Below are 12,864 nucleotides of genomic sequence, written 5' to 3'. Positions count from 1 at the left end.
CATGAGAGAAGCGAGGGTCAGTTCTATTGCTGCATGCTATTTACCCCTACTAGTCAAATGCTCCAGATGACAGGAAACAGGGCAGCTAATAGGCATAGCTAACAGCAGAATGTTAACATTTATTGGATGTTTATCTGCAAATGTCTGCATTTAAATTTAGTACTGAAATAATAATGTAAGAGACATATTTCACTTTGAGCACTGAAGTAACAATGCAGAAAAGTATCTTGCCCACAGGACGAGCCCTTGGCCGCTCGCAGACCTGGCAGTAAGGAGGAGGGCTGGGAGTTTTTCTGCTGCAGCAGCAAGAACTGGGAAGTTTGGGGGCAGCAGCTCCACAGTGAGACATACCAGGGTGAGAAAGGAGGAGAAATATTAAGGGAAATCATGTAAAACAAGTGTTTCCCATTGATAATATATGTGTCAATTATTCCCAGGCAAATGTACCTATCAAGGTTACCGTGGATAGCCTACTCCACAGCCTACGTCCACATTCAATCTCACGGTGGGACCGAGTTTCGTTAGCAGAGGAATCAAGACTAAAATGATAACATTCATCTCTACGTTCTTGCCCTGACATGGTTATTCATTAGCAGTTCTTCCTAATGACTGTTCAGTTCCTTCCTTCTAGGGAGCCACTCCTAATTCTCTTCTATTCAGGTTGGATAATGAGTCACTGACTTTAATATTAATCTTTATTAACCCTTCCCTTACACAACCAACATCTGGGAACGGTGAAATGTGTTGTGTCTCGGCGCTGAGAAAGCAAGCACTTCAATGCCTTTTCCTCCATTGCGGCATTTTCTTATATGCAGTAATGCGATGATTCCTGCAGGCCTTCTGCTGCTGGTCCATGAAAAAATACCTTGTTTGTCTTCATGCCTTTGGTTAATTGCTCTTCAAGTCTATCTTAGTCTACCTGTTTTCCAGTGTAATTTTGCCTTCTATAAATTACACTTTTTTTCTGTTGCCTTCTTGCCTGGCCAAAGTTTTAGTTGCAGCAGAACACCTATCTGTGTCAAATAACTTCTTGAAGCACCTTGTCTCCCCTTCTGTTTTTCCTCTCTCTTTTTTCTTTTGGGGACAGAGGGTTGTGTTTGTGGATGGGCACGTGGGCCCAGCAGTGTGCAGTTCTGCTGTGCCTACCTAACTCCATGGGAAGCGTCAGGACATTAACAGCCAGGTTTCCGGTGGGAGATGCTTTTGACTAGTTTTCCTTCTTTCTTTAACAACAAAACAAAAAACCTCAAAGTAAACTTAGGAGATGTTTTATTTATACATGATCTGCCATTCCTAAGACTATTGAACCTAAATATCCTGTGAGACAATTAATGACTTGAGTATTGAATTCTTCTTGAATCACCTATTGTTCACTTTTTAAGACTAGTTAGAGAATGGCCTGTTTCTGATCAAACTTTGCACTCTGTTTGGATAGAACGTTGAATACATGTAGGTATGTCCAATCACCTGCTTTTTATGCACTTCATGTATGGCGGTACTTGTTCTTTAGACCAAATTTTGGTGTGTTTCGGGTTATCTGGAATTCTAAAGTTCTTTCTCCTTGATCCTCTTTCCTTGTATTAGCACTGTTGATCCACTACCATGTTTTGTGTGTTTTTCAAAGTATCTACAGTGTTTTATTATTTTGATGTTATCATAACATGTGCCTACTCTTAAAGGAAAATCTAGGAAGTCTGAGGGAAAAGTAGTTTGGAAAGAGATCTGACTATTTACTTAGGAAGCCACACTCTCAGATGATTACAAAAACAGATTTCTAGGAAGAAACTTGTATATCTCATGGACTATTTCCATAGCTTTTTCAGTACTCTTTATTTCACCATCCTTATGCTGTACCAGACGGTCTTGGATACAAACTTCCACCGAGCAGCCTTGCGTTACTGCTGCACTGCCTGCGAGCGAAGCAGCCCACTCCCTAAGAAACAGCTATTCCCCGGTGGGAATATTTACTGTAGGTGCCAATCCAGCCTGACTGAAGTCTCATTAACAATACATTTTTTCCTGATTAATAAAATATTAATGTGAATATACAGCAAGTGCAGCTTGACATTTTCTTGACGCCTGCATAGCAAGAGAACTACTCCGACACTATGTTATTATTTCAATGACAAACTGCACGCAACTTCTGAAGTTTGGGCACTGTCCTAATCTTGGCCTTTTAAAAAAGAATTTCATCCGGCTGGAACTGAAGGAAGGTAATTCCTCACCGCCTGTGCAGAAAAGAACGGGTTTTTTCCCCCAAGAGTTTATACTTATGCTCGTTTACCAGTCACGGCAAGAGTGCAGCTAACCTGCGGACGGCAGGCCTCAAGGTGCAGGCAGCCACTTGCAATCTAGTCAAGGTGGAAAGGCCATCAAAATCACCCGGACGTTCTACCGGCAGTAGTAAACACTCAGTCGCGGGCGAGGGGTGAGGCTAGCCTGTAATTATTATTTGTAAGTAACGGCCACGACTGCCATTTCTGTCAAGAGGGGGAGAACTCCAAGTTAGCAGAGCCGCTCGCACAGCCCGGGGCCGAGGGCGGCGGGGCCGAGGGCGGCGCGGCCGGAGGGCCGGGCGCTCCGCAGCACGCCGGGGCAGGCCGAAGCGCAGCGGGGGTATGTACGTCTGCTGCAAGCGGCAGCGCGGGCGCCGCTCGCCGGGGCCCCGTCACGGCCGGAGACCCCCGAGCCGCGGGGCAACAGGTGCCCCGGGGCGCCGCTTCCCGGCGCGGGTTCGCCATGGCGGCGGCGGCCGCGCTGCCCCGCCCGGCCGCCGGCGGCAGCGGGGCTGAGGGGAACGCCGCCGCCGGGGAACTCGTGGCCCGGCCCGCCACCGCGGCCCCCGAGCGGCGCCGCTGGGGGCGGGGGGAGGCGAGATGGCGGGCGGCGAGGGGCAGCGGGCGCGCAGCGGCGTGGCCGGGCCGGACCCGACCCGCCCGCGCCGGCCGGGCTCCCGCCGCCCCCCGCGCGGCCGCTCGCCTCCCTCCGCCACTCCCCCGCCTACCCCCGAGCCCCCTCCCCTTCCCCGCCACCCGCTTCCGCCCGCGCTCCCGCGCATGCTTGGGTTATGCAACCGCCGCGGCGGGCGGGCTGCGCGGGCCCCGCCGCCCCAGTGCCGCAGGGCAGGGCAGGGCAGCGCGGGGGGCCGTGAGGGCGGCGGGCACCGGGCCGGCGGCGCGGCGCTCGGGGCGCGCTCCCCCCCCCCCGCCCCCCTCCGGCGCCCGTGTGCGCGCCCCGCGCTGCCTGTGAGTGGCAGCGGCGGCCGCCGCCAAGTCCCGCCTGTTCCGCTCTCCCTGCCGCAGGCGGCGGCGGCGGCGGGTTGGCTTCCTGCGCGCTGTGCCGCTCCCCCTCCCCCCGGCAGTCGGAGCCGCAGCGGCAGCAGCCCGGATCCCCGAGCCATGGCTCTGTGAGAGCAGCACATGGCGGCCGCAGCAGCCATGAGCCCCCCACTAATCCATACAACTCCCCCCTGAACGGCCACCGACGGCAGCCAGCGCTCCCACCCGGCTCCACCGCTCCCACCGCCCACCCGCAACTACAGCCGCCGCCGCGCCGCCCGGCCCGAGCCCAGACCCCGCCGCCGCCGCCGCCGCCGCCGCCGGGCCCCCGCTCGTCCGCCCGCCGCCGCCGCCGCCCTGTCCTCACCATGGGAGTGCAGGGTTTCCAGGACTACATCGAGAAGCACTGCCCCAGCGCCGTGGTGCCCGTCGAGCTGCAGAAGCTGGCGCGGGGCAGCCTCGTGGGTGGGGGCCGCCAGCGGCCCCCCCAGACCCCGCTGCGCCTCCTCATCGACGCCGACAACTGCCTGCACCGGCTCTACGGCGGCTTCTACACGGACTGGGTGAGCGGCGGGCAGTGGAACCACATGCTGGGCTACCTGGCGGCCCTGGCCAAGGCCTGCTTCAACGGCAACATCGAGCTCTTCGTCTTCTTCAACGGCGCCCTGGAGAAGGCCCGGCTCCACGAGTGGGTGAAGCGCCAGGGCAACGAGCGCCAGACGGCGCAGCAGATCGTCAGCCACGTCCAGAACAAGGGCACCCCGCCGCCCAAGGTCTGGTTCCTGCCGCCCGTCTGCATGGCGCACTGCATCCGCCTGGCCCTCATCCGCTTCCACATCAAGGTGAGGAGGAGACGGGCCTCCCGCCCGACCCGCGGCGCCCCGGCCCCCCCGGGGACGCCAGCGCCCCCTCCCCGCTGCTCTCTTGCGCCCCCGCCGCTCCCCTCTCACGCCGCCGCCGCTCTAAGATGGCAGCGGGGGCTGCCCTGGGCCTTGCCAGTGCCCAGCCCGGCGGGGGAGGGAGGAGGGGGGGGCACCCTGCCTCTCCCCTCAGCGCCTCAAAATGTCGTCGAGGCCCGCGGGGGCGGCCCAAGTTTCGGCGGCCTCAATCCCCGGGGGATTTTGCTATTTATACGGCACTGCCGGTCGCCCCGCCGCCCCGCGCAGGCCTCCGGCCTGCGCGGGGCGGCGGGGCGACCGGCAGCGCCCGGGGCCTCCTGGATTCCCCTGGCTGTGAAGCCAGGCCCAGCAGCAGGGAGGTTTTTGCCTCCATGTTCTTTCGGGGCCGCCACTCCGTTAACTCAAAATGTCCCTTCTTGCCCGGGCCCCCCCCCCCCAGCCTCCGCTCGGGAGGGTGGTGAGGCTGGGACTTTGGTACCGCAGGTGGGAGCAGCTGGCCTAAAGCATCTTGATCTAATTAATTACTAAGACGAAGGAAAAAAAAAAAACAGTTTCGTTATCGAGCACGGTGGATCTGCAACAAGTTCCCTACTGAGGCGAGGTGTTTAAACTTGCGCTGAAGGTGAAATCGCTTGCTCTAAAATACAGAGGGTCGAGTTTCGTGTTTATGAAGGTGAGGGTTTTGCTCGGTGTTGCCCAAATGTATTAATGGGCTTTTGATCAAGCGTAGAATAATTCATTCCTTACTCCGTAACAGCAGATGCTTCCAGTTCGTGGGGTCAGGAGCACCGATCTGACAGTTCTTCATTTAAACTTATTTTAAGGGGGAGCCTCAGTTTTCTGATAACACAAACAACCCTTCAGGTAGGGGCTGGGGTCTGTGGTGATCTTGCACTGGCACCGAGACCGCGATTTCAAAGGTTGCAGAATGTAACATGTCACATCTCTGTACAGCATTCGTGATTTACGATGCTTTCTGTTAGGCCGAGCAATTGTGTATACTGAAACACAAGACAGTAGAAAAACAAGCCCTGGGATGAAGCTGCAGTTTTAAGAGTTGCTTGCTGGCTTTCCCGCTAGGGAAGGAAGAGCAGCGGGAGTGAAGTGCATACTTGTAGGCTTTATTATTGTAAATTACTTTTGTGTGTAGAAAAATATTATGCAACCTTTAGAGTTGCACGCTTGATCACTAGCAGCAGCTTAATGTTATCTGGCTTTAGCACTGCCCTTTTGGCGGATTAGAAAAATTCTGGCCGGGTTGCAGCCCCGGGGTAAAGACGACTCTCAAAGGAGCTCACCTAAAAGGTGACTTCGGGTGAAGTTTCTCCTAGTTCTGCCAACGGGGCGAGAGTTGCCGTTGCTCCCTCTTATCGCCCCGCTCGCTCGGCCAGACCCATCCTTGGAGGAGCGCGTTCCCTTCAGCTCCCTGCTCACCGGGCTGGTGTGAAGCCACCCCGCTCCAGGCAGGCAGCGGGTGTCCAGCCCAGTGGGCGGTGGAAGTCTCGCCCTGCGGTGGCCCCAGCCGCGCTCGGCCCCAGCGGGCCAGTCTCTGCTGCGGTGGGGATTGGCCCGCCGGGGCCGAACGCGGCTGGGACCACCGTGCCGGGCGAAGCGCATGTGGAACAAACTGGAAGCAGAGGTGAAGCTCGTTCTTGCAGGGCGTGCGGAGCTCCGCCAAACGGGATGTCTTGGGCTTGGTGCCCTGGTAAAAGTGAAGAGGTTATGGCCGTGTCTGCTGTAGTAATGCGTTTTCCTGGTCAGCATAGAAGCAAAATTGTGTACGTGTTTTGGATATGAATGATGGTGGGAATTTGAATGACAGCAAAACCATTTTTTTTTGTAGCTAGGAAATACTTTTGTTCCTTAAGCAAGAAGTTTTAGGGACTATGCAGTGAAGGTATTTACCTTGATCTGGTTGTGAGTGCGTTATAACTCTTCCTTAGTTTCTTATTGAGACTTAGAGATCATTAGTAAAAGCAATGAATGGAGTAAATTAAGAAGTTTTTTTTCTTTTAATATGTTAAGCCGGATACTTTGTTTAATGCAATATTGAAACGCATAGTACACAGCAGGAAGCCGGCTATTTTGATATCGATGGGAATTTGGTACTTGTAATAGTCTTGTGGCATGTTGAAGCTGTTAGTCTTTTAAATGCCTTCTGTTTTAGACCTAGTTCGCTTCTGTTGAAGTACATTAGGAATAAAGTTGCCACATTTGACAAGGGTGTCACCTGTAGCACTTTGTTTACTTTCAAGCTTAGCTGCAGCATTAGCTCCTTTACAGTTTCTCAGTAATAGGCCTTATTCTTAATCTCTGGAACAGTTTTAGGAGTCAGAGGCCACGTCATACTGAGTCCCTTTTCTGTCATTTAAAAAAGAGAAACCAAACAGAAAACCCCCACAATTTTGAAGGGGAAGATTTGAGGGGTGGATATTTGTCTGCTTTAAGTTAGCACTGGGAGTTGGCAAGTGCTGTTACCAAATACTGGTGTGTGCGGAGGGGATAGTTTGTGGCTGTTAGGAATGTTCGTATCACTGAGCCACCGCTGTGCATGTCCCAACTGCACTGGTTCTCTGAACTGGTCAGCTGTCTTGGGGATCGGAAGGATATCAGCAATTGCCATTTGATGTTTCATTTGTACAGCTGTTGAGAAACTATGGATAGCTCTGTTTTTAATTGATTCATTTTCAGGTTAGGAAGTATATTTCACAGTTATAGTGGTAACATGCATAATATGCATCAAAGATACTGCTGAACTTAAATTGCATTCCTTTTCTGGTTTTCTTGTTCTCTTACACAATTTAATATCTTTCTAAATCTGCTTTATTACGTATATCTTTCTTTCTCTAAACCTTACTCCAGTTTTATTCACATTCTGCCTCATGCTCACTTTCTAGCAACCCTCCTGGTGGGCAAAGAGCACATGCATCTTGAAGGTGTGATTTTTATTTGCACGTATGGGTGATTTTTTTTATTTACATATACATAAGAGTTGCCAAATTGTAGTGTTTTCTTGCTTTCTTTTGAGAAGTTGGGTTTGAGAATACTGATTAACTCTAAATATGAAACTGATTTTCATATTTTCAGGAAACATTTCAGTCTTGAGTAGAAGGCTTCTGTGCAGAGCTAGGAACTGGCTATGAATTTAATCTATTTTGGTAATTAGAGGGGAGAGAAAGAGTAATGTCTTCCATCCAGAACAATTATAAATCACTTGCAGATGGTTTCAGCAGGATGTAAAAATAACAGGTTCCTCCAAGTTATAACAAATATCCTACGGGTTCTTAGCTTAATTGTGACCTAGTATTTTTCTGTTTGGGGGAGGGGGGAATAATTCTTAAAAGAAACGTTTATGCAAAACAAGTTTGCTAAAATTTAATTATTTAAGCAGCGGAGATCTTAACATCTTTAATACTGTAGTGAGACTTTGTTTTGTTCTCAGTATCTAAACATGCATGTACCTGTTTACTCGGACAGGATTCTCTCTTTCTGATCCAGCATCATTAATCTTTACACAAGGTTTAGACTTGAAAATGATTCCAAACTCTTGGCTGTGATTTCCCCCGCGCCCCCCCTCCCTGGGTTGATGTTGAAGTATGCATGTTGCCAGGATATAGTTGCATCTTTGGACCATCTCCTTTTGTGAGAGCTGTAAGCTATTTCCCAGACTCTTATCTTGTTAGGATTTTACATTGCGGGTTAACTGTACCTTGGTAAATACACCTCTTTTCCCTGTGACCATTCAATTACTTGAACGTGAATTCAAGTATTACCTAAGCATACTGCAGTTTCGTGCTCGTAGCTTGCTGTGTCAGATAGCTCTATAAAATGGGGAGGGAGGGAACTAGAGGATGTGGAGGTAGAGGAAATAGTTTATGGGAGATCAGAGCGGGCCGCACACCAAGTTTCCTCCTGTATTATCTGCACACCCATGTCACACCTAGTGCTGCAAAAAGAGTTCTTTGTTTTTTATAGACGATCTGTGGTTGTCATGCATGCAAAGATACTGATTTCAGGTATATGTACATAATTTAAATCTGTCTACCTATAATAAAAAAAAAATCTGGGGGATTTTCCTAATTTAAAACCTGTAAAGACTGGGGGGGGATGGCAAAGCTTAAATTGCCCCCTTGAGTTAGTAACTGTATCAATCTGATATCTTTAAATTTTTCCAAAGATGTTTACAGTCTCTTCCAATTCTGTGTACAGCAGGCACACCTTATGCTAGGTGACAGTATAATTATTAGAAAAATGAATATGATCATTTTTCTCACAAACAAAAGTAAATTTCAAAAACACTCTGATACAGTCCATCAAGCATGTTTCTGAAGAAGTGACATTTTCTCAAGATTGTAAGGTGGTAGCATTAGGAGTAGAGAGAGCTTAGCGAGCTGGTTATTGATTGTACGAGTATCTCAGAGAGTGAGGTGCTGGCTCTTCAGCTGCTCAGGATTTTGTTTGAAAGGCAACATCTTGTGAAGCCACATAGGAAAAGCAAAATGTTACATACCTCACCAGCAGACTGTAATTCAATGTCATGGTCAGAAAGTGTAAGGCATGAGTAGAAAAGGAAGGGTCACTGTAAACTTGCCGTAGAACAAAAGCTCTTTGCTGAGAGGTAGATGACTGCGGGACTGTTGGAGTGGGCTGTAGAGGTGTAGGACCCTCGCTCATGTTCTGCAGGGCTTTGGCTGCAGAGGAAATAAATAGCATCACTGGCAGTAATGCTGTAGTTATTCATGCGTACTGTGGAGACTGAAGCTAATAGTTTTGTACTAGTCTATTTTGGGATAGTTTGCTGTCTTATGTTGTTGTTAAAATTGAATACTTGGTGAGGGTAGGTTATACCAACACCCAACTTCTGTGGGGTTTTCGGAATCACTGCATGTTTATTATGCATGTAGATGGTAAAAGCATTAGGCATCAACGGCACTCAGCTCGCTTTATTTTTGTGTGCTTGTATGCAAACTGTATTTGTAACGGTTCCTGACGGTGCATAGAAATGCAGGACTGTAGGTACTAACTTGTCATCGTGGGGTTTTTTGTTTTAGTATAATCTTTTTGATAAGAAATGATTGGTTTTATATTTCCAATGTTAGGAATTGGCCCATGTCTTCCCTGCACAACATGTCTGTTCTAGTCATCCGATTGCCATAGCCTAAAATATGTGCTTTGCCTAGGCAACGTGAGTTGAGCGGTGAAGTTTGGGCTATAAACTTGAAGCAGTTTGCACCATCAGAGACAGCTGTGCATAAATGGATAGGCTGAAAGTGGAAAGAGGAAAAAAATTGGCTTAACACAGCAAAGTACACATTTGTAAAGTCAAGAAAGTTACCTCTGTTCATCTAGGGCTATGTTTGTTTCTTTTAAAACAGGGCTGCAAAACTTTAAAAGTGATTGTGTGATTGCTTTTTAAGGGGGGATCTTGGCTTGCTGAACTGCTTGAGTATCCACAGCTTTAAGATTTTTCCCATGAGTTAACAGATATTGGTATAGTAATATGTTTAGAGTTTGAGCATTTCTGTTAATAAAGTTACTTCAGATGAGTTCAGAAACACATAATGCCACTTCAGTGTGTAGGCTTCCAGAACTTTGTATTGTGTTTCTGAGTGCTCCTTACACCCTGTCCGTGTGTGCTGTGTCATTGGATTTTTTTTAATTACTTTATATATACTGCAAGTGTTTCAAATGCACGTATATAGTGTCAGAAAGACCCGACATATTGTCGTACATGTGATAAAGCAGTACTGCAATTTAACACTGTAGCTAATTACTCTTGTCTTCCACTATAGGTTGCACAGAGCATTGAGGATCATCATCAAGAAGTAATTGCTTTCTGCAGAGAAAAAGGTTTCCATGGTTTGGTTGCATATGACTCCGATTATGCATTGTGCAACATCCCTTACTATTTCAGTGCCCATGCCCTAAAACTGAGCCGTAATGGGAAAAGTCTCACAACAAGCCAATACCTAATGCATGAAGTTGCCAAGCAACTGGACCTGAATCCAAATCGCTTTCCTATTTTTGCTGCTCTTTTAGGTAAGTGAAGTAATAAAAGAACTCGATGCTGCTAGTCAGACTTATGATTTCAGTTTCTATTAACTGTTTTAAAATATGTGTGTATAATTTGACAAAGCACCTAGGGAAAGACATCCCTTTGTTTCAGACATTCCTACTGTACTTGAGGTGGGCTGGATGCGTTTTTATGAGGCCAGACATGCCGAATTTGTAGAGACCTGCAAGCGATGCAAATTGTGGCTGTCTAGAAACAAGGGTAGAAAGTAAGAATTCTGCAAAGCTTTGCCTAGCCAAAATGTTCTCAGTGGGTGGGGGGGGAGCGGGACAATTGTGGTTCTACTAGTTTTGGTCACATATAGTATATGAGGTCTACTTTTAATAAAACTCGTGTCCTGTTTTGTATTCTACCTAAAAATCACATATATGGATTGAAGATGATTGGATTGCAGGGGCTTTTTTTCCCCTCAGAAATGAGTATTGGACAAATATGACAGGACATCAGCTGCACCAGAAATATAGTATATAATTGAGTGAAACTCCACATTTCTGAAAGCACAGGCGACCAGCATCTTACCATTCCGTTAGTTTTGTTTGGACAGTTTCTTAGCACTTCTGCTTCTAATGCTAAATAGTGTGATATCTTTAAGGAGCATAGGTAGGAAGGACTTCAGTTTCACATCTCTGCTTAAATGGGACAATTTTAACACACTATTTCCACAGCAGTGGTAGAGAATAGCTGTCATACTCTCTCGGATGGAAGAGTGAATTAATTACTAATAAATTTGACTCCAATGGATAAGATCTGTTTAGAACAGCATTCTAACTTCTTTTTGTGTAAATAAGCACGGAGCAGCCATGTTCTTGATCTTGTCATACTGAGCAAACAAATTAAGAAAACTGGATTTTCTTTTTATTTCCTCACTGACTTTGTGTTTTAGTATGGGTATGTGATAGAAGAATAAAACTTCTCATTTGAAAACTGTGAAGGAGAGAGGCTATGTATTATTGCTTTAGCATACTAATATTTTAGTAGTCTTTAATATTAAATTGTTTCTAGTCCAGGCAGGTACCTTCCATGTTAAGAAGAAAGAACCAGTGCATCTTACAGTAGAAAGCCACAAGTATTTGACTAGTTGAAGTTGCTTTTTGTTAGTGTATGTTTTTTCATATCCAGAATGATTACCTGGCTGCATGGCTGTATGGAGGAATGGCAGATGATTGGCTAAGCTGCAACTTAAAACAAAAACTCTGTGTAAATCGCATGGCGGACTACTATTGCTAGGCTTTGTTTTGGAGTCTATAAATAAGTTGTTGCATGCCAATTCAGTGAGTAAGAATTACTGCTTGAAAAGCAGTTTCACAGTTGCAGATATGCTTTATGGAATTAATGGGAAGTACACGTGAATGACATCGTTTCAGCTTGTCACAGACTTACAGCTGCATGGCTAGTTGAGGCATTGCTTGGTTATATTAAATGGTAGGTGACAAATATTCTGGTAGATTTTCTGAAGGTTTTGCAATTTTATGCAAGAAGCTCTTGAATGTTTTTCTCTCTTGATATCTTACATGACAAAATATTTTTCAGCTTGCTCTTAGGAGAAAGAAACTTGAGGTCATTTCACATGATTGCTAGAGCTTTTGTAGCATATTTTGTAGCTTCCCCCCCCCCCCCCCCCCCAAATTGGTACAAAGGGTAAAAAAACCCAGTTCAGCTACAAGTTTAGTTTTGGGTATACTTTTGCATTTCTTTTGTGTTTGTATTCAGTATGAGTAAGCAGAATAGAGTAAAGTTTATGGAATTCAGGGTTAGAACAGAAGATACTTTGGAGGTCTTCCTGCGATGAGGGTTTTTTTATATATATACATATATATTAGTGAATATTACGAAACCTAGGTATTTGGTGATATAAACAATGATTATATGAGCCTACAATAAACAGATACTATTTGACTTAAAGTACTGGCAACATTTTTTAACTTTTGCAACCTTAGGAATACAGTAACTTCAGTTTTTTTAATAAAACACTCAATGCGTATAGGCACATAATTGTGTGTAGTGTGGCATATGTTTAAAGCAGGGTAGCTCATTCAGATCTAAATTTTTGTATTTTTATTTAATATCCGAGGGCTTGTCTGGCTTCATAGGTTATTCTGCCCTTGCTCCTGTGGCCTCTTTGGGTCTCTTCTGAACCTGACAAGAAAATCATAATGGGAAAGAATAAGTGAGTGCTTGATTACGTGGGAAGGCATATGAATCTGTTACATTGCTCTTCTGTTCTGGGTACATCAGTGTAACTCCCCATGCTAGTACTTTGTTTAGGAATAAATTAATGTATTCTGAAATAATTGGAGTTAAGCTGCTGGTTTAATGTTTACAATTACAGAAGGCCAAAACTATCACAATAGTTGTATCAGTATTTAGCTTTAGGTCTGCAAATCTGTTTCCCCGTATATGGAAAACTCAAACTTTGTTTTCAGATACTTTCTTGTCATTAACTTCAAGGGTCAATTTGGGGACACTGAAAAGAGAAAAAAATCTTGAATGGTTCAGTCAAACATTCAGCAGTTGGAGGAGCCTGAGGAACAACACCTAACTGGTCAATTAAAAAAGCGTCCTCAATGGCAAATTATTTGGGATTGAGTTATGTTCAGGGATAAAGTCTCTATTG

At 46.7% G+C, this 12,864-nt stretch overlaps 1 protein-coding gene across 3 annotated transcripts in view; it reads left to right on the top strand.

Moving 5' to 3' along the window:
• The first annotated feature begins 3,096 nt into the window (after positions 1–3,096).
• The window catches only part of FAM120A (family with sequence similarity 120 member A), a 57,942-nt gene continuing 48,174 nt past the window's right edge, over positions 3,097–12,864 (top strand). For 2 of the 3 annotated variants that reach the window (XM_072876027.1, XM_072876028.1), the window contains exons 1-2: positions 3,097–4,120; positions 9,970–10,216. In XM_072876027.1, the coding sequence (XP_072732128.1) occupies positions 3,647–4,120; positions 9,970–10,216 (721 nt within the window). In that variant the 5' untranslated portion in view covers positions 3,097–3,646. The remainder of the gene's footprint in view (positions 4,121–9,969; positions 10,217–12,864) is intronic. The other variant, XM_072876026.1, reaches the window with a different exon arrangement.

The sequence above is a fragment of the Ciconia boyciana genome, chromosome 11, assembly GCF_034638445.1.
Source record: "Ciconia boyciana chromosome 11, ASM3463844v1, whole genome shotgun sequence".
NCBI classification, from domain to species: Eukaryota; Metazoa; Chordata; class Aves; order Ciconiiformes; family Ciconiidae; genus Ciconia; species Ciconia boyciana.
This window is presented reverse-complemented; position numbering and strand designations above follow the sequence as displayed.